The 25377-nt window shown below is 39.6% G+C and overlaps 1 protein-coding gene across 3 annotated transcripts in view; it reads left to right on the top strand.

The window, feature by feature from the left end:
* The first annotated feature begins 426 nt into the window (after positions 1-426).
* immt (inner membrane protein, mitochondrial (mitofilin)) overlaps positions 427-25377 on the top strand; it is a 48779-nt gene continuing 23828 nt past the window's right edge. Inside the window, exons 1-9 of one of the 3 annotated variants that reach the window (XM_072256645.1) lie at positions 427-673; positions 10211-10284; positions 10934-11120; positions 12320-12440; positions 13304-13429; positions 15243-15362; positions 20776-20912; positions 21945-22048; positions 24741-24876. In XM_072256645.1, the coding sequence (XP_072112746.1) occupies positions 635-673; positions 10211-10284; positions 10934-11120; positions 12320-12440; positions 13304-13429; positions 15243-15362; positions 20776-20912; positions 21945-22048; positions 24741-24876 (1044 nt within the window). In that variant the 5' untranslated portion in view covers positions 427-634. The remainder of the gene's footprint in view (positions 674-10210; positions 10285-10933; positions 11121-12319; positions 12441-13303; positions 13430-15242; positions 15363-20775; positions 20913-21944; positions 22049-24740; positions 24877-25377) is intronic. The other 2 variants (XM_072256646.1, XM_072256647.1) reach the window with 2 other exon arrangements.

Raw genomic sequence — 25377 nt, 5'->3', positions numbered from 1 at the left:
TCCTGCTTGTAATTTCCTCAAAAAAATTGCAGTAGGCAGGATTCTCCTTTCAGGAAACCATGCTGGCTTTGGCCTATCTTGTCATGTGCCTGCTGGTACTCCGTAATCTCATCCCAACAATCGATTCCAACTACTTCCCGGCCACTTATGTCAGGCTAACAGGTCTATAGTTTCCTTTCTGCTGCATCCCACCCTTCTTAAATAGCGGAGTAACATTTGCCATTTTCCAATCGTCCGGTGCAATGCCAGAATCTATCCGTTTGCGTAGCGTTTTCTTAGCTTTGGAAACCACGCTTACATTTTAGTTTCCTATGTAGACAGGGTGGTCCCCACAGAGCAAAGCACTAACGTAGTGTTGCAGTGAAATCTATCCTTCCACCTAAGTTTGGTTGTTAGACAAGTTAGGTTGAGTGGCGGCGGTGTACGCATGCGCATTTGGGCGTCGCAGCAGTGGTTGGTTGAGGGACGAGCGGACTCTGGAAGCTACAATTAAGGTTGACGCCTCAGCGCCGAGGACGGAATAAAGCCTGAGGCTTATCTTCCCACATTTTATTTTACGTTCTCTGAAAATGTTTTAATTCGGACGGTGCAGTATTTTGCTTCACGAAACAACGTACATTGCTGAGGCTGAAACATGTTGAGGGCTTCCAAGAGAGTGGCTCCGCCGTTAAAGGTAAGAGTCGATCCGCCGGTAACCAAATGTCTGATTGCATGGAGTCATATTTATGCTGTACGTCTGTGTTTGTTGCAGGGCCTCAGGTACCCAACTAGGCCCCGCCTGCGCTCGTTTGCCCTCTGTGCAAATGAATCAGGCCGCACGGGGCTGCAGCCAGGCCGTTAATTCAATCTAACTTCGTTAGCTGGGGTAGGAGTGATGGACGTGCGTCTGCACCAATTCACCAGGGTGATCACTGATTGGAACGGGATTCCCGACCAATCAGCAACAAGAAGGGGCGGGTTCCGAGTTAGAGTCTACTGGGTAAATCTATCAGAGTAGGTTGAGTCGCAACGATCGAGTGGGGCGTTTTTTGGAAATGTATGTGAAAAGGAAAGTTAATGTTTAATTAAGTCAAAATGTCGAATATAGTACTCCTATACATTTCCCCGCCTAGACAAGCATGTCTAAAAAGACTTACATTTTAAAAGATAACGCAGTTCTGGAGAGAAAGCGGCGTGACCTTGTGCATCAACATGGCATCTTGGACGTTATTTTTTTCGCTTTACATCTTTCGTATAATTTTTTTGGCATTATTGAATTCTTTCAATGCGTTAATTTAGGGCTTCAAGCTGTTAAATTGAATATCAGTGTTTAAATCTCGATCCTTTATCATCTCACATTTCAGAGTAATGTTTTTTAGTTGCCATGAGTAATTGGAAGAGGGGTAAGAAGTGTAGGTGAGATAAGACAAATCAGCAAGTAGTAGTGTAGCAATGGCAAGTTTCGATTAAAAAAGAAAGTGAAGTTAAAGCTCACCTTTGCAAAGTAAATTCCCAAGCTCTAATAGAATAGTAATAAATAAGAATTGTCTTTCTTTGCAACACTTTCTATTTAAAAGGCCTTGAATGAGTCCAGTGATATTACACTGGTAATTTATTTGTGATGTGTGAGATGTGTGCTTTGGGCCTATAAAATGATCTGGCAGTCTTGGGGGTGGGGAAATGTCAGGATTTTTCCACTTTTAGATCCATGACCTACCCCACACAAAGCCATGCTGACTGTTCCAAATTAGGCCATGGTTTTCCAAATGTTCATCGATGTTATCCCTAAGAATCCTCTCCAGTAACTCCCTTACAACTGATGGTCTATAGATTCCAGTATTATCCCTATTTCCCTTGACTTAAAAGAACAACATTAGCTGCTCACCAGTCCTCTGGGTCTTGCCTGTGGCTAGAGAGGGCATGAAGATATTGGTCAAGGCCCCAGCATCTCATCTTTTTCTGCTCTCAATAATCTGGGCTATATCACATCATGCCCTGGGGAACTATCCACCTTGATGGTCTTTAAGGGATAAAACTCTACTTCCTTCTTTATCTTAAAAAGCTCTAGTAAATTAGCATACTCCGTGCTGATCTGTCTGTCATTCTTGTCCTTCTCCTTGGTAAGTATTGATGCAGTGTACTCATCTAGGAGCTCATCAACAACTAAGCATGTTCCCTCCTTTATTCTTAATTTTATTCTTGAACATTTTATCCTCTTACTCTCAATGTCTTGAAATGCCCTAATTTCTTGGAATTCTCTTTAATCCTACTTGCTGAAGACTTTTAATGGCCTCTCCTCGCTTTCCCAATTCTTGAGTTCATTTCTGGCTTCCCTATAATCCTCAAGGGCTCTGTTTGATTTTGGCTTTCTAAACCTTACGTACCTTTTTACGCAGAGGGTGGTGAGTGTGTGGAATGGGCTGCCGGCAGCGGTGGTGTAGGCGGAAACGATAGGGTCTTTTAAGAGACTCCTGGATAGGTACATGGAGCTTAGAAAAATAGAGGGCTATGGGTAACCCTAGGTAATTTCTAAAATAAGTTCATGTTTGGCACAGCATCGTAGGCCGAAGGACCTGTATTGTGTTATAGGTTTTCTATGTTTCAATACCTGTTCTGTGTGCTTATCCCCCTGCTCTTCTCGTTTTACACTTATGGCTATATGGCTAAGCACAGCTCCAATGCCTTATTTAAGTTTGCTGATGGCATCACTGTCATTGGCCGAATCAAAGATGGTGACGAATCAGCAAAGAGGAGGGAGATTGAAAATCTGGTTGAGTGATGCCACAGCAACCTTTTACTCAATGTCAGCCAGTCCAAGAATTTTATTATTAAGTTGGAAACCGGAGGTCCATGAGCCATTCCTCATCAGGGGATCATAGGTGGCGAGGTCAGCAACTTTAAATTCCTCAGTGTTAGTGTTTCAGAGGACCTGTCCTGGGCCCAGCACATAAGTGCAATTTTGAAGAAAGTTTCTAATTTCTTGGAAGCTTGCGAAGATTCGGCATGACATCTAAAACGTTGGTGAACTACTATAGATGCGTAGTGGAGAGTACATTGACTGACTGCATCACAGCCTGGTATGGAAATGCCAATGCCCTTGAATGGAAAATCCTGAAAAAAAGTAGTGGATACAGCATAGTCCATTGTTGTTGCAGGCAGACAGCATCCCTCAGAGACTGCCATCACCCAGGTCATGCTCTCTTCTTGCTGCTACTAATGGGAAAAGGTGCAGGAGTCTCAGGACTCTTACAGCCAGGTTCAGGAACAGTTATTACCTCTCAACCATCAGGCTCTTGAACCGGAGGGGATAAGTACACTCCATTTCACTTGCCCCGTCACTGAACAATTTCCACAACCTATGGACTCACTTTCAGGGACACTTCATCTCATGTTCTTCATTACTGCTTGCTTGTTTGTTTGTTTGTTTATTTATTATTTCATTTTCCTTTTTTTTGTATTTGTACAGTTTGTCTTTTGCACACTTTGCCCTGTTGGTGTGGTCTTTCATTGATTCTGTTATGTTATTTTGTTGAGTGTGCCTGATTCTAACTCAATTTTAGAAGATTAAATATGTATTATCACTAGAAACTAGGAGCTAGAGTAGGCCACCTGACCCTTCAAGCTTGGCTCGCCGTTCAATGTGTTCCAACCTTTTTTTTTTGAGAGGTAGGCAAAAGTTGGGGTAATATTTCACCTGACTGGGGTGTATAAAACCAGACATTACAATCTCAAATTAAGGGGTTGGCCATTCAGGAAGCTGAGGAAAAAAGCTCTTGCTCCAGTGGGGAGTGAATCTTTGCATTGTCTATACAGAAGGCTATGGTGACTCAGTCATTGAAGGTATTTAAGACTGATAGATTGTTCGATTGTAAATGAATTGAAGGTTATGAGGTCAGTGGCACTAAGGTGCAAAAAAAGTTGGCCATGATTTCATTGAGTGGTGGACCTTGTGGGAGACTGAGTGGCCAATTCCTGTTTCTTGTGTTTGGATGTAATATTGGGATAGGTGCTCAAAAAGTCTCTCCACAATTCCTCTTTTAGTTTCTCTTATAAATGAAATCAAACTGGTGTCACTTTGATCCTACTGCATTTAAACTGCTGGCCATCAAAATCTGATTTTGGTTTGCATCCTAAGTGATGTTTGAAAAATGTATTTAAAGGTTTGGGACAGTGACTGTGCTATTGAAACCAACCATTATCAACCCCTGTTTTGAAAACTGAACATTGACCCTCAGTGTAAGTTATCACCCCATCTTTCTCTTCTCCAGTTCACTCTAGGTCTTTTCAGTTAGTTTTGTGCCAGATGAAGCTGAGACAGGCTTGTTGCATGTTCTGTGAATGTAGCCATAATATATTGGTATTTCTTTGATTTCTGGTAACTGCAGTCTTAGGCAATGTTTAATTAACACACAAGCATCTATTACAACCACTCCTGGATTATGCTTCTTGATTTTAGTTTTACTCATCCATTTATTACCCAAGTATCCGTGCATGACTTCCCTTCATTTCCTCTAAACTGTTATTCCAGGGCTTCCTTTCCCTCCATAAGCATTATTTTGTATTCCATTCCTCACGTACAGGTGGCATTTTAATGACATTGAGTTAGTTTTGTTATCACTGACATATGCTGTGAAATTTGTTGTTTTGCGGAAACAATACAGCGCAATGCATAAGAGCTACAACACAATTGCAAGAAAAAGTTTGTGAACCCTTTGCAGCTACCTGGTTTTCTGCATTAATTACTCGTAAAATGTGGTTTGATATTCATCTAATAGACAAACACAACCTACCTGAACTAATAACACACAAACAGTTGTACTTTTTGTGTCTTTATTGACCACATTGTTTAATCATTCAGAGTCCAGGCTGGAAAAAGTATGTGAACCCTTGTATTTATGAACTGGTAGACCTCCTTTAGCAGCAATAACCTCCACCAAATATTTCTTGTAGCTGCCGATCAGACTTGCACAACAACAAGGAGAAATTTTAGACTATTTCTCCATACAAAACTGTTTCAGTTCATCAATGTTTATGGGATACTTTGCATGAACAGCCCTCTTCAGGCCATGCCATAGCATCTTAATTGGGTTAAGGTCTGAACTCTGACTTGGCCATTACAAAACATGAATTTTCTTCTTTATAAACCATTCTGTTGGTGATTTACTCTTCTGCTTCAGGTCATTGTCTTGTTGCATCATCCAACTTCTATTAAGTTCGGGTGGTGGACTGCTACTCTGACATTCTCCTGTAAAATGTCTTGATACGATTTTGAACTCTTGTTCTGTTAATGAGTTCAAGCTGTCCAGGCCCTGAGGCACCAAATCAGGCCCAAACCATGACGCTCCTTTCCACCTTCCACCATTGGGATGAGGTTTTGGTGTTGGTGTGCAGTGTCTTTTTTCCTCCAAGCACAGTGGTGTGTAATTCTGCCAGAAAGTTCAAATTTTGTCTCATTTGTCCACAGAACATTGTCCCAGAAGCATTGTAGAACATCCAGATCATCTTTTGCAAGCTTGAGAACATGCAGCAATGATTTTGTATGGAAAGCAGTGGTTTCCTCTGTGGTGTCCTTCCATGAACAATTTTTTTCCCAGTATTTTTCTTGTGGTTGACACATGAACAGAGACATTAGCAAGTTCTGCAGATCTCTGCAGGCTTTTTACTGTTACCCTTGGGTTCTTTTTCACCGCCATCAGCATTGCACTTTGTGCTCTTGATGTGATCTTTGCAGGACAAGTAGTAACAGTACTGTGTTTCCTCCATTTGTAGACAGTTTCAGCTACTATGGACTGATGAACACTCGGGTCTTTAGATATGCTTTTTTAGCCTTTTCTAGCTTCATGCATCTCTACAATTCTTCTTCTAAGGTCTTCTGCAAGTTGTTTTGATTGAGGCATGGTGCACGTAAACAGATCTAGACTTCGTGTGCCTTCTTTATGGGGCAAGGCACTTCTACAGTCCACACCTTCAATCTTATCTCATTGATTGGAACACCTGACTCCAAATAGCTTTTGTCAAAGGCATTACCCCAGACGTTCACTTCCTCCTTTGAACCTAGACTGTGATTATTTAAATGATGTACTTAGTATTGACAAAAAGTACAATTGTGTGTTACTAGTTTAGGCAGATTGTGTTTGTCTATTGTTGTGATTTAGATGAAGATCAGACCATGTTTTATGAGTAATTAATGCAGAAAACCAAGCAATTGCAAAGGGTTCACACATTTTTTCTTGCAACTGTAAGCTACCAAAAAAAAATTGCTAAAGACATGTAACACAGTAGTTTTCAAATATTCATGGTGGAAGGGAAGAAGCTGTGGTTCTTAAAATGTTGGGTGTGGGTCTTCAAGTTTCTGTACCTCCTCCCCAATTGTAAGAAACATGAAGTGGCCATGTCCGAGATGGGGAAGGTCTTTAATGATAGATACTGTCATCTTGAGACACTGTCTCTTGATGTCCTCAATGGTGGGGAGAATTGTGGCTTTAATACAACCCTCTCCAGCTTCTTGCAATCTTGTACATTGGAGGCTGCATACAGGCTTTGATGCAATCAGTTGACATATTTTCCAGTGTACATCTAGACATTTGCAAGAGTTTAGAAGGTATTGTATAAGCATCTGCACTGACCCAGAAAATGCCCTACCCTTTCACCACCCATCTTGCTTTAACATCGAGTTTTGTTGGAGAATAAAGTTGTTTGCTTTACTAATGCCACAAACTAAGTGTTCTTGGAACACCCGCAAAATGCTGGAGGAGCTCAACAGACCAGGCAGCTTTTATGAAAAGGAGTAAACAGTCGACATTTCAGGCTGAGACCCTTCATCAGGACTAGGGGGAGAAAAGATGTCAGAGTAAGAAGGTGGTGGGGGGGGGGAAGGGGAGTAGGTGATGGGTGAAACCAGGAGGTGGGGAGGGGTGAAGTAAAGATCTGGGAAGTCGATTGTTAAAAGAGATAAAGGGCTGGAGAAGGGGGAATCTGGTAGGAGAGGGTAGAAGACCATGGAAGAAAGGGAAGGGGCAGGAACATCAGAAGGAGGTGATGGACAGGTAAGGAGATAAGGTAAGAGGGGAAATGGGAATGGTGGGGGGGGGGGGCAATTACTGGAAGTTCGAGAAATCAATGGGTTACCCAGTCGGAATATAAGATGTTGCTCCTCCTAACCTGCATGGCCTTATTGTGGCAGTAGAGGAGGCCATGGACTGACATATGGGAATGGGAAGTAGAATTGAAATAAGTGGCCACAGGGAGATCTCAATTTTTCTGGTGGACAGAATGTAGATGCTCTCCCAATCTACAATGCTTCTCTCTGATATACAGGAAGCCATGTACAGTAGATGACCCCAACAGACTCACAGTGAAGTATCGACTCACCTGGAAGGACTTCTGGGGCCCTGAGTGGTAGTGAGGGAGGAGGTGTAGTGGCAGGTGTAGCACTTGTTCCGCTTGCAAGCTTAAGTACCAGGATGGAGATCAGTGGGGAGTGATGAATGGACAAAGGAGTTGCATAGGGAGTGATCCTTGTGGAAAATAGGGAGAGAGAAAGATGTACTTGGTGGTAGAATCCTGTAGAATATGGCGGAATTTATGGAGAATTATGTGCTGGTTGTGGAGGCTGGTGGAGTGGTAGATGAGGACAAGGGTAACCCTATCCCTGGTGGGTTGGTGGGAGGATGGGGTGAAGGTAACATTGATGAGGAGGATGGGAAGCTCGTTTCTTTGAAGAAAGAGGATATCTCATTAGTTCTGGAATGAAAAGCCTCATCCTGAGAACAGATGTGGCAGAGACGGAGGAACTTAGGGAAGAGGATGGTGCTTTTACAGGTGACAGGATGGGAGGAAGTAGAGTCCAGGTATCAGTGGCAATCAGTGGGTTTATAAAAGATATCAGTAGATGGACTGTCTCCAGTGATAGCGACCGAGAGATTGTGAAAGGGGAGGGAGGTATTGGAAATGGACCAGGTAAATTTGAGGGCAGGGTGGAAGTTGGAGACAAAGTTAATGAAGTCGATGAGTTCTGCATTGGTGCAGGAAGCAGCACCAGTGCATTTGCTGATGTAGCATAGGAAAAGTTGGGGAGTACCAGTGTAGGCTTGGAACATAGACTGTTCCACGAAGTCTAAAAATGGCAGGCATAGCTGGGACCCACCTGAATGCCCATGGTTACACCTTTGGTTTGAAGAAGGTGGGAGGAGCCGAAGGAGAGATTATTGAGAGTGAGGACTAGTTTCACCAGATGGAGGAAAGTGGCGGTGGAGGGGAACAGGTTGTGTCTGATTCGAAAGAAGCAGAGAGCTTTAAGGTCCCCCTGATGGGGGATGGACATCCATGGTGAAAATGAGATGATCAGGGCCAGGGAACTTGAAGTCATTAAAAAGGTCCAGAGCCTATGAAGTGTCACAAATGTAGGTAGGAAGGGATTGAACCCGGGGGTGGGGGGGATAAAACACAGTCAAGGTGTGCAGATACAAGTCCTATGAGACAGGAACAAGCAGAAACAATGGGTCTTCCTGGACAGGCCGGTTTGTGGATCTTGGATAGGAGGTAGAAACAGGTGGTGCAGAGTGAGGAAACTGAGGTTGGTAGCAGTGGATGGGAGATCCCTAGAGTTACTAGGGTCAGTGATGATCCAGGTGACAATAACCTGGTGGTTCTTAGTGGGGTCCTGTTAGGGGGTAAGTAAGAGTAGCTGTGTGACAGTTGTCGCTGGGCCTTAGTAAGGTGGAGGTCAGTCCAACTATTCTTGGCATTGGTTTTATTATTGCATTAGAACCTCTTGCAATTGCCATTCGAGAATCTCCAAATATTATTGGGATAACTTGGGGCTTAAAGTCCCATAAAATATCACTCTATGCTGATGACTTACTTTTATATATTTCTAATCCTCAAAAATCTATCCCTGCTGCTTTAGATTTATTAGCACAATTTAGTCTTTTTTCAGGTTATAAACTAAATCTTAGTAAGAGTGAACTTTTTCCGATTAATAAACAACTTCCCTTGTATCATAACTTTCTGTTTAAATTGATTAATAATTATTTTTCATATCTTGGGATTAAAATTGCTTGTAAACATAAAGATTTATTTAAGACTAATTTTTTACCCTTAATTGATCATATTACTCAACTTTCATCTAAATGGTTTCCACTATATTTAACTTTGGTCGTATTAATGCAGTTAAGATGTTTATTATATATATTTCAGGCATTACTGATTTTTGTTCCAAAATCTTTTTTTGATAAAGTTGACTCTAAAATTTCTTCATTTATTTGTGAACTCTTATCCTATCATGAGGTACTTGATCACATTTGCTTCTATCAATGTTTGATCTTCGTTTCAAGCACATCATCTCCTTAAATTTAAATATTCCCATCCTTGTGTTTAAATACATATGTGGCCTGAACTTTGTCCTTAATATCATTGCTGTCTGTTTGTCTGTTGATATCCTGTTGCATTCCTCTCCACTTCAACCCAGTGATGTCCAAACTTTTAGATACCTAGGCATTTTTTTCCAAAGTATTCTTATTTGTACTTTTTGCCATATTTCCTTTGGAAAATGAATTTCTAACTGGAATTTTGGGGACTCCTCCTTGTAGCTTCTTTAGAACAAAGATAATTTTTTTTAGGATTAAAGCACACTTTTTAGATTAAAGTTGGTGTGGTCTTTCATTGATTCTATTGTTATTATGGATTTATTGAGTATGCCCATGAGAAAATAAATTTCAGCGTTGTATATGGTGACATGTATGTGCTTTGATAATTTACTTTGAACTTTTTGAACTATAGCTTATCTATGGTCTGCATAACTTTCAAAAATCCACTATGAAAAAGCTATAGAAAGTTCCAATAATTTCAGATCAGTTCATTAAAACTGTGTATATTGTTTGTTACAACAAACTTTGTTCAAAAGTAATTTTGTGAGCTTGTGTGTTTTAACCAGCAATACACAAATGAAAAAAGAATGGTTAGTGTTGTTTTTAAGTGTGCTCATGTATTTTGTTCAAAAGATTGGCTTGCAAGCACATGAGTAATGGCTGAAAGGTGGAAGAGAGCAACTGAAGAATTATGTTGTTTTTGGATCCCGTGTTTTACAATTTCATAAAAATTGGACATTAGAAATAATTTTAGGTGTTGCATAACAAACCTTTATATTTCCTTCAATTTGTAGTATATTAATTTAAATTATATATTTAGGACATATAAGTTTTAATAAAATATGTTTCTCTTTCCTCTATAGAAGTGCCTTTGTGGTAAATCACAACTCCGTCCTTTGCAACAGTATCGTGGGTATCAAACAGGAAGTAATGTTGGGTGTGTATATAACATTAAGTTTATAAAAGTTGTTAAAGTATATTTCCTTTGAGTAGACTTTTCTTCCCAAAAAAGGCATGTGCTTGATTTTAGAAAAACACTTTTGGTGTGTGTATTCTTTGTTGCAGTGTACTATTAAAAATGAGCTAAGATTGGACCCAGTCCTTTATCGAACCTGATCAGTGATAATATTTAGCCCCTCCTTTGTCCTCACTTAAAGGGGAAAGCTTTTCCTCATTCCAGGTGTTCTTTTTGGACACTTCTGTTAGTTTGCATGATTTCTGGTTGTTGCAATTGGTCTGGATTCTGTTGATAAGTTTGAATTTTTCAGAATAAATGCTGGCAATATAAAAATAAGGTAATAATATTTCTTAATCACTTGAGTACTTAGCTTTGTTTACAATGTGTAAAATTAACCCAAATAAAATCAAATTCAATTTTATATTGAAAATTACTAAGTTGAGCAATTTAAAGTAATTTGTAAGAAAATTTTATCCTGATCCTCATGTTTAACATACAGTGGTACTTGCATTTAGTAATGGTAAACAGGGCAGAAACTGATTATCCTTAATGAATAACTATTGTAATGCTTAAAAAGCTTTGAAATTTGTAATCATCGTGTGCATTTTTTTTGTCTTCAAATATATAGTGTCTCAGTGGGCAAAATTATTGGAGGGAGTGTCCTATTTATTGGAGGAGGCCTTGGTGGCACTTTACTATATGCAAAGTGGGATCCTAAATTTCGACAGAATGTAGAGAAAGCCGTCCCATACTCTGATAAAGTGTTTGAACTAACCCTTGGGCCTCCATCAGTTGGCATGCCTCCAAAGAAACAGGTATGCATGCATAAACCATTGACACAATCTATACTGTTAATCTGTTGTTTATTTTATTGCACTTGGGTAAAACTGTTTACATGTGACATTTCTTTTATTATTTTCTGCTGATGCTAAAACATAAAATGGCTCTGTTTTCCGTATGCACCATTACAAATGTAAAACTTTGAAAGCGGGAGTATGTACTGGGTAACAAACCTGAGAAGAATTCAGGCCATGTATTAGTTTTAACTTTTTTTTCGGGGGGGGGGATGGATAAAATGCTGGAGATTCCCAGTAAATTGAGTAGTGTCTGTGGAAAGAGAAACAGATGTAATGTTTTAAGTCAAAGACCCCTAGTCAAAACTACAGAACAGGTTTTCATCTAATTATATTGTAGCTTCTTTTCCTGCTTCTCAAATGGCTGCCACTGGCAATTGCTAATGATGTGTTTAGACTGTAAGACCATAAGATATACGGGTGAGACAGTAGTGGCAGTATCTGGACTTGACAAATACATACACCCACAATATTCAAACAAGAAGCTTACAATAAAAAAAAACAGAGGAGTACTTGTGAGCTATCATGAGCTTATGACTAGCTGTAGAAGAGCTTAGTAGACTTTTGTCTCCTGACATGTGACTCTGATCTGAGATTGCCTGAGATGAAAACTGAATGCTAGGAAAACGTGACAACTTTTACGAAGAGAAGCACAGTTGCCATTCTAATCTTTGGTACCGTAATGTCTTGTTACTGTCTTTCCTCAGTAGGTTGCAATTCAACATTGTCTGAGATCTTGGATATGCAAAGTTAGTCAGGTTTATTGAGAATCCTTTGAAATGTTTGTGGGCTGAAAAATATTACAGAAGTAGGTGTCAAATCCGTGACTGAACAGCACTTGGTTGACTCCTTTCCAAACATTTACTCAGTCATTTTTATGGGTTCTCACACAAAATATAGTAATATGAAGAACTGATTTTAGAAAGTTATGATAAGTAATGGCTATCATTTGCAGAATTTATTATACTGAAATAAACTTTTAGATTAGATGGTGCAGTATCATTCAAATCTTTACAAACGAATGTTTTGATTGTGATAGAATTTCTAATCAGAGAGTTAATAGCCAGGAGTCAATATATGCTCAAGCATTTTTTCTATGGAGTATTTTGAAATGTGTAGGATGACAGTGGTTAATTCTACATTTAATTTTCTGTTTTAAGGATATGGCGGGACCATTGAAAATATCAACAACTGCTGAAGTGCTGAAAGATTCCAAACAGCCGAAAACCATGCGAAATAAAGATAAAGAAGCTTTACCCATTGAAGAGACTGCAGAAGAAAGTAATTTTGAATCATAGAATTTATGATTTTTGACTGTGTTTATTTAGTATTGTTAGAAAATATGCTATAAAACCGCATACTTAAACCTGAATATAATTTGTATTTCTCAGAAAAGACTGCAAGATGTTATGCCCTATTTTCCAGTTTATGTTAATCTCTCAGAAGACAGTTATGTATCTTTAATTTTCCCTCTCATTACCCATAATACATACTATCATTTGTTTTTAAGCAAGCACATCACACTCAGTGCCAATGGCCATTTGTCAAGATATCAAAATACTTAGCTCCTGCTTTATTTTTTTTTCTGCCCAGCCTTGAGGTGAAAGGAGTATTTTATCTAGTTTCCTGCAGTGTAGGTTTAATTCAGACAGCTTAATTTTATAATTATTATGTAGACCCCAATCACATTTTTTTTGGGTAATCTTTCAAAAAATTAAACTGAAGGTGCTTCAAGGCTTGGAGGTGAGGCAGGTGCAAAATAAATAACTGAGACTAAAGAAACAAAGTAGTCATATGCAATAACACATAACTAAAGAAAAAGGAAACATATTTTAAATTGCTTTTCGATCAGAATATAGAATAGTGTACTGTGGAGAAGTATATGGAAAGGGCATCTCCCCAGAAAAAGGCAAGTGAACTGAGCTCCGGATGAAAAAATATATTCTGATAACATTCGATTTACTGTAAGCAATTTGATTTGTGCACAGAAGTCCTGAAATATGGTCTTAAATAGTTTAGTACTTAGAAATTAGTATAATGTCTTGAATCAGTCAATGTTGGCCAAAACAACTGCACTTCTCTTGAAAGATTTAATTGAAAGATGTATAATTTTCTTGTTCATCACAAACCCAAACTGTTTTCAGTTTCTTCTAAAGATGCAGCTGCAATTATTTCTGCTGTTGGTGATGCCCCATCAGTACCTGCTCCTGTGGTCCAAGTTGAACCAGGTTCAGAAACTATGAGTGAGCATGAAATGGAACACAAAAATGGTAGGTAAAGTGGATTTATTTATTTTTTTTTTAGGAAAAATAATAATTATCCCTTGGTTCCTTAAGGTTGTCATAGCCGAGGGAGGTATGCTCCCATTACCTATTAAATGCTCCCAATAGCGTGTGTCTCAAGTAGCTTTGACAACCAAGTCCGACTCCTGGCTACGTGTGGCTTTGCTACTAAGCCCGGTGGAACCACTTCTACTGACAGGACAAAGGGCAAATGTGGGTTACTGGTACCTTAAAACCAATCATTTCGGGCAGATGGAGCTTGTCAGCTGTGGTTGGCAACTCATCTAGGAGAAGGAGTACTTTAATCTCAAACCTCTTCTGCTGCCTTGCGGCTATACATACTCATGGGGAAGGCTTTGGGAGTAAATCCAGAAGAGAAGTCTGGAGCTGAAGTTCCTAAGGCAGTCCTGCATTGAGTAGGGCTGGTAACTCTTGCAATGCCATTGGTTCCAAACTGTATCAATCTCTACTGTTCCTTTGGATTAGTCAGCTGTGTGGATGGTGGGGTGGGGTGGAGTCTGCTACATGGGCATACTACAATAGACAAATAGAGTATGTATATATTTGTATGAGTATGTATTTGTCTATGTATCCACATAGACAAATAGAGCGCAATATGTGTTGTTGACCCCAACCAATGGAGGGCCTCATGAATAGATAGAATCTAGTATACCATCATGAGATCATATTTTGACCAGAGAGCGTTATCTTATATTGCAAGTTTAATCAAGCTTGCCCTGCCATTCAATGTGTTCTCACCTATTTTTGTGAGAGGCAGTCTTATTGAATGTGATTAGTATAAAATATAGGGAAAATCATTGAACTGAACAATACAGAAGGATTCACTGGGCATCAATGTCAGCAAGACCATGGAGCTGATTATTGACTTCAAGAGGAGGAAACCAGCGGACCATGAGCCGGTTCTCATTGGGGGATCAGAGGATGGAGACAGTCAGCAACCTTAAATTCCTCGGTGTTATCATTTCAGAGGATCTGATCTGCGCCCAGCATGAAAATCCATTTATGAAGAAAGCATGGCAACTCCTCTACCCTTAGAAGTTTGCGAAGATTCAGCATGGCATCTAAAACTTTGACAAACTTGTATAGTTATGTGGAAGAAAGTATATTGACTGGTTGCATCATTGATTGGTATGGACACCAATGCCCTTGAATGGAAAATCCTACAAAAATTAGTGGATATGGCCCAGTTCATTATGGGCAAAGCTCTCCCTACCATTGAGCACATCTACACAGAGCATTGTCACAGGAAAGCAGCATCCATCATCAGAGACCCCCACTATCTATGTTGTGTTTTTTTTTAACTGCTGCCATCAGGAAGAAGGTACAGGGCCTCAGGACTCATGCCATCAGGTTCAGGAACAGTTATTACCCCTCAATCATCAGGCTCTTGAACCAGAGGCGAAAACTTCACTTAAAGGGCTCTTCATTTCATGTTCTTGATATTTATTCCTTAGCTTTTTTTTAAATTTTTATTCCTTTTTGTATCTGCACAGTTTATTGTCTTTTGCACACTGGTTGTCCATCCTGTTGGTATGGTCTTTTATTGATTTTATATTGGTTATTATCCGTTGGATATATTGAGTATGCCCACAAGAAAATTTATCTTAGTGTTGTATATATGTACTTTGATAATAAATTTACCTTGAACCTTGAGTTGTTTCTGGAGTGTCAAAGGATTTGTGAGTATTTTAGAGTAGTTTGGTTCGGCTAATTCATTCTTGTTTGCATTGTGGGCTTTTAGTCATTAAAGTAAATGTCCTTGACATTCCTTTCTGGAAAGGTAAAAGCTGTGGTTGTGAAAATGAAGGCTTGAAGGGACAACACGTAGAAGAACGTTCACCTGAAGAGGTGGCAAAGCATCTAAAGCAGAAAGACCATGAGATGCATGCCAAAGTTGTAGGTAAATAAATCACTTCAATTTTTCAGCTAATGCCCTTGTATGTCCATCCTTATGTGATGGTTGTCTGCCAGCATTGCTCCTTAATGATTTATTTTAATCTTCACCCATCTGTGGCAGTTTGTACAGCACTAGGGTTCTATGATCTCTTGCAGATTGTTGTTAATTACTTCAAATAAATGAAGAAAAGCTTGTTTTATTTTGGGTATTTCAGTGTGCTTTAGAGCCGTTGAAGTGTGGCAGTTTGGGTATTGCATGTACCACAATGATCAATGTGACCTGATAATCCATCTTAAATCGTTGTATTAGTTGATATTAGTTGTCAGTATTTGAGTGTAGTTTTTCATTGATTCTATTGTATTTTCTGTTCTGTGGATGAAAATGAATCTTAAGCTAGTATATGGTGATATGCACAGTTGCAAGAAAAAGGTTGTGAACCCTTTACAATTATCTGCTTTTCTGTATTAATTACTGAAAATCCGATTTTTCACTTAAGTGTCAACAATACATAAACACAATCTGCCTAAACTAATAACACACGAACAGTTGTACTTCTCGTCAATACTGAGTACACTATTTAAACAATCTAAGTCTAGGTATAAAAAAGAGTGTGAATCTCTAGAGTAATGCCTTCTACAAAATCTATTTGGAGTCAGGTGAAATGAGATTGGAGTTGTAGGTTGTAGAAGTGTTCTGCACTATATATGTTTTAAAAAAAAAAAAGAAGACGACACACCAAGTCAGGTTACTGACAGATCTTGCCCTTCTCAAGAAAGATCTGTTTATGTGCACCCTACCTCGATCACATCAACTTTTGGAGGATCTTAAGAGAAGAATTGTGGAGATCTATGAAGCTGGAAAAGGCTACAAAAGCATTTCTAAAGATCTGAGTGTTCATTAGTCCATGGTAAGAGAAATTGTCTACAAATGGAGGACGTTCAGTACTGTTGCTGTTCTCCTGATTAGATGTTCTACAAAGATCACACCAAGAACACAACGTGCAATGCTGAAGGAGGTGAAAAAAAATCCCAAGAACCTGCAAAAATCTCGAGAACTTGCTAAGGTCCCTGGTCATATGATGACTATAAGAAAAACACTGAATAAGGATGGAGTTCATGTAAGGACACTACGGAGGAAACTACTGTTCTCCCAAAAAAAAACATTGTTGCACATTTCAAGTTTGCAAAAGACCAGCTGAACTGAAAAGACCAACTCAACTGAACTTTTCGGGAGAAATATGTTTGGAGGAAAAAGGGCTCTGCACATCAACACCAAAATCTCCTCCCAACTGTGAAGCATGGTGGAAGGAGCATCATGGTTTGGGGCTGCTTTGCTGCCTCAGGGTCTAGACAGCTTGCACTCGTTGAGGGAACAACAAATTCAAAATGGAATCAAGACAATTTACAGAAGAATGTCCGTCACCTGAGGCTTAATAGAAGTTGAGTGATGCATCAAGACAGTGATCTGAGACAGAAGAGTAAATCATCAACAGAAAATGGTTTAAAAAGAAGAAAATTCATGATTTGGAATGGCCAAGTCAGAGTCCAGACCTTAATCCAATTGAGATGCTGTGGCATGACCTGAAGAAGCCTGTTCATTCGAGGTATCCCAGAAATATTGAGGAACTAAAACAGTTTTGTATGGAGGAATGGTCTAAAATTCCTCCTCGTCACTGTGGAAGTCTGTTCAGCAGCTACAGGAAGTGTTTGGTGGAGGTTATTGCTGCTAAAGGAGATTCTACCTTTTATGAAATACAAGGGTTCATGTCGTTTTTCCAGCTTGGACTGTGAATGATTAAACAATGTGTTCAATAAACACATGAAAAGTAAAATTGTTTTTGTGTTATTAGTTTAGGCAGATTGTGTTCATTTATTAGATGATCAGACCACATTTTATGAGTAAGTAATGCAGAAAAGCAGGTAATTGCAAAGGGTTCACAAACTTTTTCTTGCAACTGTACATACTTTGTTAATAAATTTACTTTGAACTTTGATATTGGACAGAACACAGAGGAACTGCTTTGTCATACTTTGAAGTTACACCACGTAGTTCTGTCTTTTTTGTTTGTAACTTCCAGCCTTGAGGGCAGAGTTTGGTGTAATGCCAGCAATTTTAAAATTATTACTACAGGTTGCAAATTTGTTGTTCATCTCTTTTATTACGCAAGGGGATTGGAAAAATTAGGGTGGTATCGGATTGCAAGAGGGAGTTTGTTGTGCTCGAGCTTGCTAGGGGAAAGGCTAACTTAGATTAGATGTTGTATAATAACCCAGATCTTATAAGGAAGATTAATGTAAAGGAACCTTTAGGAGGCAGTGATCATAATATGATTGAATTCCTACTGCAATTTGAGAGGGAGAAGCATAAGTCATGTGTATCAGTATTGCAATGGAACAAAGGGAATTACGGAGGTACGAGAGAAGAGCTTGCCTAGGTGGATTGGAGGAGGATACTGGTGGGGATGACAGTAGAGTAGAGATGGCTGAAGTTTCTCGGAATAGGTCACAAGATGCAGGATAGATAAGTCGCAAAGGAGTTGTTGTTTTCAAATGGCAGGAGTAGGCAACCGTGGCTGACAAGGGATTTTAAGGACTGCATAAAAACCAAGGAAAGGGCATATAAAGTGGCAAAAGTGAGAGTGAAGTTGGATAATTGGGAAGCTTTTAACATCCAAAAAAAGGCAACTTAAAAAAAAAAACTATAAGAAGAGAAAAGATGAAATATGAGGGCAAACTAGCCAATCATATAAAGCAGGATACTAAAAGATTTTTCAGTTATATAAAGGGTAAAAGGGAGGTGAGAGTTGATATTGGTCCACTGGAAAATGATGCTGTTGAGGTAGTAATGGGGGACAAAGATGGCAGATGAACTTAATGGATACTTTGCATCAATTTTCACTGTGGAAGACACTAGCAGTGTGCCAGAGGTCTGTGAGTGTCAGGGAGCAGGAGTGAGTGCCATTGCTATTACAGAGGAAAAAGTGCTAGGAAAACTGAAAGGTCTTAAGCTGGAAAAGTCTCCTGAACCAGATGGACTACATCCCAGAGTCCCAAGAAGGGTTGCTGAAAAGATAACAGATGCATTGGACATGATCTTTCAAGAATCACTTGATTCTGGCATGGTCCCGGAGGACTATAAGATTGCAAATGTCACTCCACTCTTTAAGCAGGGATGAAGGCAAAAGAAAGGAATACTTTCATTGTACTCTTTGCCCATCCTCTGGGCTTACCCTCTTCCCCTTTCTTTCTCCCTAGGCCTCCCGTCCCATGATCCTCTCCCTTCTCCAGCCTCATATCCCTTTTGCCAATCAACTTTCCAGCTCTTAGCTCCATCCCTCCCCTTCCTGTCTTCTCCTATCATTTCGGATCTCCCCCTCCCCCTCCCACTTTCAAATCTCTTACTATCTCTTCTTTCAGTTAGTCCTGACGAAGTGTCTTGGCCCGAAACGCCGACTGTACCTCTTATACTTTATACTTTAGTATCGCCAAACAATTGATACTAGAGCGTACAATCATCACAGCGATATTTGATTCTGTGCTTCGTGCTCCCTGGAGTACAAATTAATAGTAAATATTAAGAATTTAAATTATAAATCATAAATAGATTGATAAATAGATAAATATAGCATCTTCCTATAGATGCTGCCTGGCCTGCTACGTTCCACCAGCATTTTGTATGTGTTTGTTAAAGGAAATTATAGGCCGGTTAGCCGAACCTCAGTGGTTGGGAAACTGTTTTAGTCTATTATTCAGGATGAAGTTTCGGGCTACTTAGAGACTGATGATAAAATAAGTCAAAGTCAGCTTGATTTCTGTAAAGGGAAATCTTGCCTGACAGATCTGTTAAGAGTTCTTCGAGTAAATAACAAGCGGGGAGAAGGAAAAAGAGGTAGTGGATGTCATTTATTTGGATTTTCAGAAGGCATTTGATAAGGTGCCCTCCCATGAGGCTGCTTAATGAGATAAAATCGTATGGAGTTACTGGAAAGATACTGGCTGACAGGCAGGAGGTAGTGAGTGGGGAAAAAGGGGGCCTTTTCTGGTTGGCTGCCAATGACTAATGGTGTTCCTCGGGTCAGTATTGGGACCGCTACTTTTCACAATGTTTGTCAGTGTTTTGGGTAACAGAGTTATGACTTTGTGGCAAAGTTTGCAGATGAAAAGAAGATAGGTGGAGTGGGGTAGTGCTGAGGAAGCAATGTGATTGTAGCAGGACTTAGACAAATTGGAAGAATAGGCAAAAAAAAAAAGTGGCAGATGGAATACAGTGTTGGGACACGTGATAATGCATTTTGGTAAAAGAAACAGTAGTGTGGACTATTATCTAAATGGGGAGAAGGTTCAAACATCAAAGGTGCAGAGATACTTGGGAGTCCTCATGGAAAACTCCCAGAAGGTTTATTTACAGGTTGAGTCTGTGGTAAAGAAGGCAAATGTAATGTTGGCATTTATTTCCAGGGAAATAGAATATAAAAGCAAGGAGATAATGTTGAAGCTTTAGAAGACACGAGTCAGGCCGCACTTGGAGTATTGTTAACAGTTTTGGTCCCGTATCTCAGAAAGGATGTGTTGTCATTGGAGAGAGTTCAGAGGAGGTTCATGAGGATGATTCCGGCAATGGAGGGGTTAACATATGAGGAGCGTTTGGCAGCTTTGGGCATGTACTCACTGGAATTTAGAAGAATGCAGGGGGATCTCATTGAAACCTACCGAATGTTGAAAGGCCCAGATAGGGTGGATGTGGGGGTATCCAGAACTAGAGGGCACAGCCTCAAAATTGAAGGGCGACCTTTTAGAATAGGTAAGGATGAATTTTTTTTAGCCAGAGAGTAGTAAATGTGGAATACTCTGCCATAGACTGTGGTGGAGACCAAGTCTGTGGGTATATTTAAGGCAGAAGTTGGTAGTTTCCTGATAGGTCAGGGCATCAAAGGATATGGCGAGAAGGCAGGTGTATGGGGTTGAGTGGCATCTAGGGTCAGCCATGATGGAATGGTGGAGCAGACTCGATGGGTTGAATGGCCTAGTTCTTCTCCCATATCTTATGATTGTATTCCAGCTTTGCAATAATGACAAATTATCAAATTTATGGTTGTTTACAATTCATTTGGTACTAGAATAAAATTTGAAATATAGAAGTGTTCTTCATTTATGATATAGAGTGTTCAAAATTTTATCTGCAATCTTGGGAAGCTGAAGTTGGTGTTTCCCTCCTGGATGTATTTTGGCAGTATTGCAAATGGTCTATCAAATGTTTAGTTCACAAATTGCCACCTGATGTTTTGTTGTGCCCATACAGCTTCACTAAATACCCAATATTGCTGACTTTCTAGGGACAATGTTTTTTTTTGAAGAATATGAAATGTAAAACTGTTGTAAATGTTCACCAAAATATACGGTACATTATTTCTATGTAGCAATAACTTCAACTTTGGAGGACGCTCTTGGCAAAAGTGCTCAACTAACACTCCAGGCAATTGAAGCTCAGGATTCAGCAGTTAAAGCCATTACCTCTCATGCTAAGAGACTGAAAGAAGCCATGGATGATTCTGAGGTAAAAACCTAATGTGGGAAGAAACCTAAATTAATTAATTATTGGCAAATTCTTTTAATGACTCCTTTCCCTCATGACACTCTTTGAACCACACATTCCATTTTAATCCATTCAAATCCATGCCAGTTTGCAAGAACCTTCAGTAATAACTCTTAAGTTGTGACCCCGCATTAGTGTGTTTTAATTTATTTTAGTTGTTACAGTCTTTTGCTAGAACTGTATTCCTAGTTCAGCCTATGTTCTTGGTTACTGTGTGTGCCACGGTACCAGAGTCCCCTTATGAGTTCATCTCCAGTCCTCTGGATATGTTCTTTTTACTTTGGTACAGCACAGGAAATTGGATATGGATGCAGAGAACCCCCTCCCTCATTGTTTTTGACATTTTCAATAACTTCTGCTTCAAAACAGTTGATAAGTATATTGCCCTCTACATCCAGAAGAAAGCTGCTTTATTTTTAAACTGTTCCTCACCTTTCGTCCAAATGTAAAAAGCAGATCAAACTCAGGGCATACAGTTGTGTAGAACACTGAGTTCTGACACTTCCTGATGATGAAACTTATTTGAAAACAATAAGTAAAATGGAACGTATACACTTTTGTCCAAAATCTCTAGGATACTAAGTGACTTCTGCGTTCTTGATGAATTTCTTCTGCATTTGTTCATCCAAGGACCAGCAATGAACAATTTGTATTCATTAATGTCAGCAACAGACTAATATCTGCTGCTATGTTATATCCCAGGTGTTTTGGATTAAAATCATTTGTCAATTGGTTCCATTTTCTTTCCAATTTCAAATATAAAGATATTTTCTTCAATGTCTTTCATATCCTGGGTGTTCCTGTGCACTTTTTACCCATTGTGTTAAGTATTGAAAGGAGCGTTGTTGCAAATAAATTTATATAGCATAGTTCCATAAGATGGATTCAGTTCATTTGTTTGGCCAAGAAACCAAGGGTAATTTTCTATTTCAGATTTACTATATTATTGTGCAGTAATTTCCATTTTATCGAGATTAAATTCTTCCTTGCTAGCATTCTGCAGACCGAAAGTCAGAACAATGGCGAGCTTTGGAAGATGCACTAAGCACTCGTAACAAGGTTGTAGACAGAGCAGCTGAAGCACTGGCAAAGGCCAGGTAAGTGTCCTGACTTGTTTGTTCTTAATATTCACATGGTTAAGATCTATCCTTGCATCAAGGACAGAGTACTTTGGTGATAACTCTTTGCATGCACTGGAATGCTCTCAAATAGGTTCTTCCCTTTTTTTTTTGCAACCGTCGAGCTAGAAACCATTCTAAGCATAGATTGGAATGCAAAGGAGAAAGAGAGAAGCAAAACTGGGAAGGGGAAGGAACTAAGGTACCCACCCTCCATGCTCTCAAACCAGGGCATGAACATTGAGGGTGAAGCTTGTACTGTTTATATCCATCTACTGCCAGAAGTCAGCAGCCGGTGCTGTATTGACATCAGCACCAGCCTTGGTGGTGAATAGTCCTGAGTTTGAATCCAGCATCAGTCACTTTGGTTCCATCTGCACAATATCAAGAAAGTTTGAGACTATTGAATACTAGACAGCGGGGTGACCCGTTGGGGCACCTTTTGAGAGAAGGGTAGTGTAGTCTGATGTGACCAGAATGAACATTAAATTTTCCTGAATGCTGTTGCTATCTCTTTGATTTGGAAATTAAAGAAGAAAAACTCAGCTTATTAAAGAAGAAAAACGCATAGCAAGACAAATATGTGAGCAGAATGAACATTAAGTATCCACGAAGTAAATTTGAAGGAATCAGGTCTGGAAATAAATGTCTGGTGTAATGATGGATTTGGCCTTGAATAATCACCGAAGGATTCCATCGATCCCTAGTTGGAATGACTTCTTTGGCACCAAAGGATGTGTTTGGAAGAGGCAATTGTATTGTCTGATGTTGTTCCTGAACTCATTTGCAATAGGTTCATCATTGCTGTACAAATTGAGGAGTTCATTAGGTAGAGGCTGCAAATTGCCTATCCTGACCTTTCCCTTCATATAGCAGAAATGTGCGGTTTCTCTAGTGAGTAGGAAGGCACGACAGTGAGGGCATACTCTCGTCGTCGAACCAACATCAACAGAAATGCTCTTTCTCTGTTGAGGTATTGTTGTTGAAAGCGGCCATTGTCGTCTTCAGCAACTCTCACAATAATTACTCTGTGCCACATATTTTCAAGTTGATCTTTCCTTTTCTCCTCTGTCTCTTCCTCTCTCCTCCTCCTCTGCCTGCTTTTGTCATTCTGGAGACGCGCAGCCCTTTCATCCTTCGTCTCTTTATCTCTTCTACCATTTGTTCTTTCTCTCTCATCCTGGAGTCGTGCAGCCCTGGCCTGATCGGATTCTTGTTCTCTCCTCCGTCTGTGCCTATTATTGTCATTTTGGAGACGTGCATGGCTGTCCTCCTCTGTCTCGTCTTCTCTCATCTTTTTTGTGCTGACTCTTTGATCCTGGAGTTGTGTGGCCCTGGCCTCATCCGATTGTTGTTCTCTCCCTCTCCTTGCCGCTTTCCGACAACGTTTGGCGTCATCTCTTGACCATAATGTCCCCCTTCTCTTTCCACACGGCATAATTAGGCTATCTATATATTTTTACCCTAATGCTTGATAGAAGATAGGAAGCGGTAACACCAAAGCCTCCAAGCTGCTGAGGCTGGCTGTGTGCATGTGTCGGGCTGTGGCGTCCCGATTTCCATGGAAGGTGGAAGCGGCTCTGTGAGCTTCATGAGGCGCCGCTGAGGCTGGCCGTGCGCATGCGTCGGGCTGTGGTGTCCCGATGTCCATGATGGCTGATCGGGTCTCGGGTGAAAGGCAGCCTGTTGATTTTTGGCAAATGAGCAATTTTATATGACTTATATAACCCTGAACTTTGCCTGCATTCTGTAAGTTAGCGCATTTTAATTCAACTTAGCCAAAAAAAAGTGCTGTAATGCACCGTTTATGCTAATTGGAGGTCACAAACAGACAGAGCATGAGAGTTTTAGTAGTATATAGATGGCACAATCTGTAGAATTTGGCAATGTCTTGACTGTGAAGCTGAACATATTTGCTCTGGAACCAGCTACAACTCTGGTCAAACAACATTACCATCTACCTAATGCTGTGGAAAATCACCTGGCAAGTATCCAAACTGGCCATTTTTGCCCCATTATTCTTCTACTTTATCAACAAATGTGGATAGTTTAATTAATATAGCTATCATGTATCACTTCCTCAAAAATAACTTGTCTACTGCTGCTTAGTTTGGTCATATAAAGATAATAAACTGTTAGCTTTATTATAGTCTTGACACAGTCATGGCACTTCAATTGATGGACTCCACATTCACTATCCCAAACATTCATTCTCCATACCTTCATGTTTGTGGTGTTTACCATTCACAAAATAAACTACAGTTAATAATCAATAAACTCAGAACAATAGGGTAATGTTGCCAGACTTCTGTGGAGATGCCGGTTGAGCGCAGATATTTCTGTAGTTTAAGAATCTGTTTTTAAGGCCTCACTACAGTTTTTTCCTGGAGATGTGTTGTTTCAAGTTCAATATCTTGTGGGCTTAGTCCATTATTGGAACAGTTCTGAATGCCTGATTCGACAAAGTTTCGTACAAGGAGTTAACATAAGACTGATGTTTTGAAATGTAACTCTTGGATCCTCTGCTGAAATAGGGTGAACAGTAACAATTGGTTTGTGCAATAAAATGACTGAGAAAGGCTATCTTTCTTGATATATGCAGATTTACAAAGTGTTTGCATATGTGCTTTAGTATGACTAACTTTTGTTTTGTCTCCTTATTTTTTTAAAGGGAAGAACTGAATAAACTTCGGAATACAATTGAAGAAGCTAAAGGTGCTCAGATCCCTGATGTTAGACCACAGCTTCTAGCTGCAGAAAAAAATCTTAACAACATGGTAATAGATCTGGATGATGTAGTAAAGAAGGTAATCAGCAGCTTTTAATTTTGTAAAACTCCCTTCCTTCCTTCCTTTTTTTTAAAATTAGATGCAGCAACAAGGACAAGACAATTTGATTTGATGTCATCTTTCATCAACTTGCCAAATTGGCTGTTCCTCTGTTAACTTGAGGTATCAGTGGGTTTTGGAAATAAAAGATGATGGCCAGGCTAGCAGGAATAGAGATCCTGCCTAGATTCTCTTTCCTTTTGTATTGATACTTAATTATTTTGGTAATCCAGTCGCAATTGATTTTAAAAAGTGACCAAGTTTGTATTGAAAGTAGGAGTGATGATCCATTTGTAATTAATGCTTGACTTTCCTTGAATCATCTTGCTCTTTCTCTCAAAGTTTTTGTTATTCATTAAACAGTCCTTTGAGAAAAGTTCTTAATGGGTAATATTTGGGTTCTAGACATCAATTTTTCCATCTAATGGTTTACACATATGCTTTTGAGCCAAATATAAATTACCATATGCCATTTTCTGT

This window comes from Mobula birostris, chromosome 4 (genome assembly GCF_030028105.1).
Source record: "Mobula birostris isolate sMobBir1 chromosome 4, sMobBir1.hap1, whole genome shotgun sequence".
Taxonomy (NCBI): Eukaryota; Metazoa; Chordata; class Chondrichthyes; order Myliobatiformes; family Myliobatidae; genus Mobula; species Mobula birostris.
Note: the sequence above shows the minus strand (reverse complement) of the source record. Positions and strands in the feature narration are given on the sequence as shown.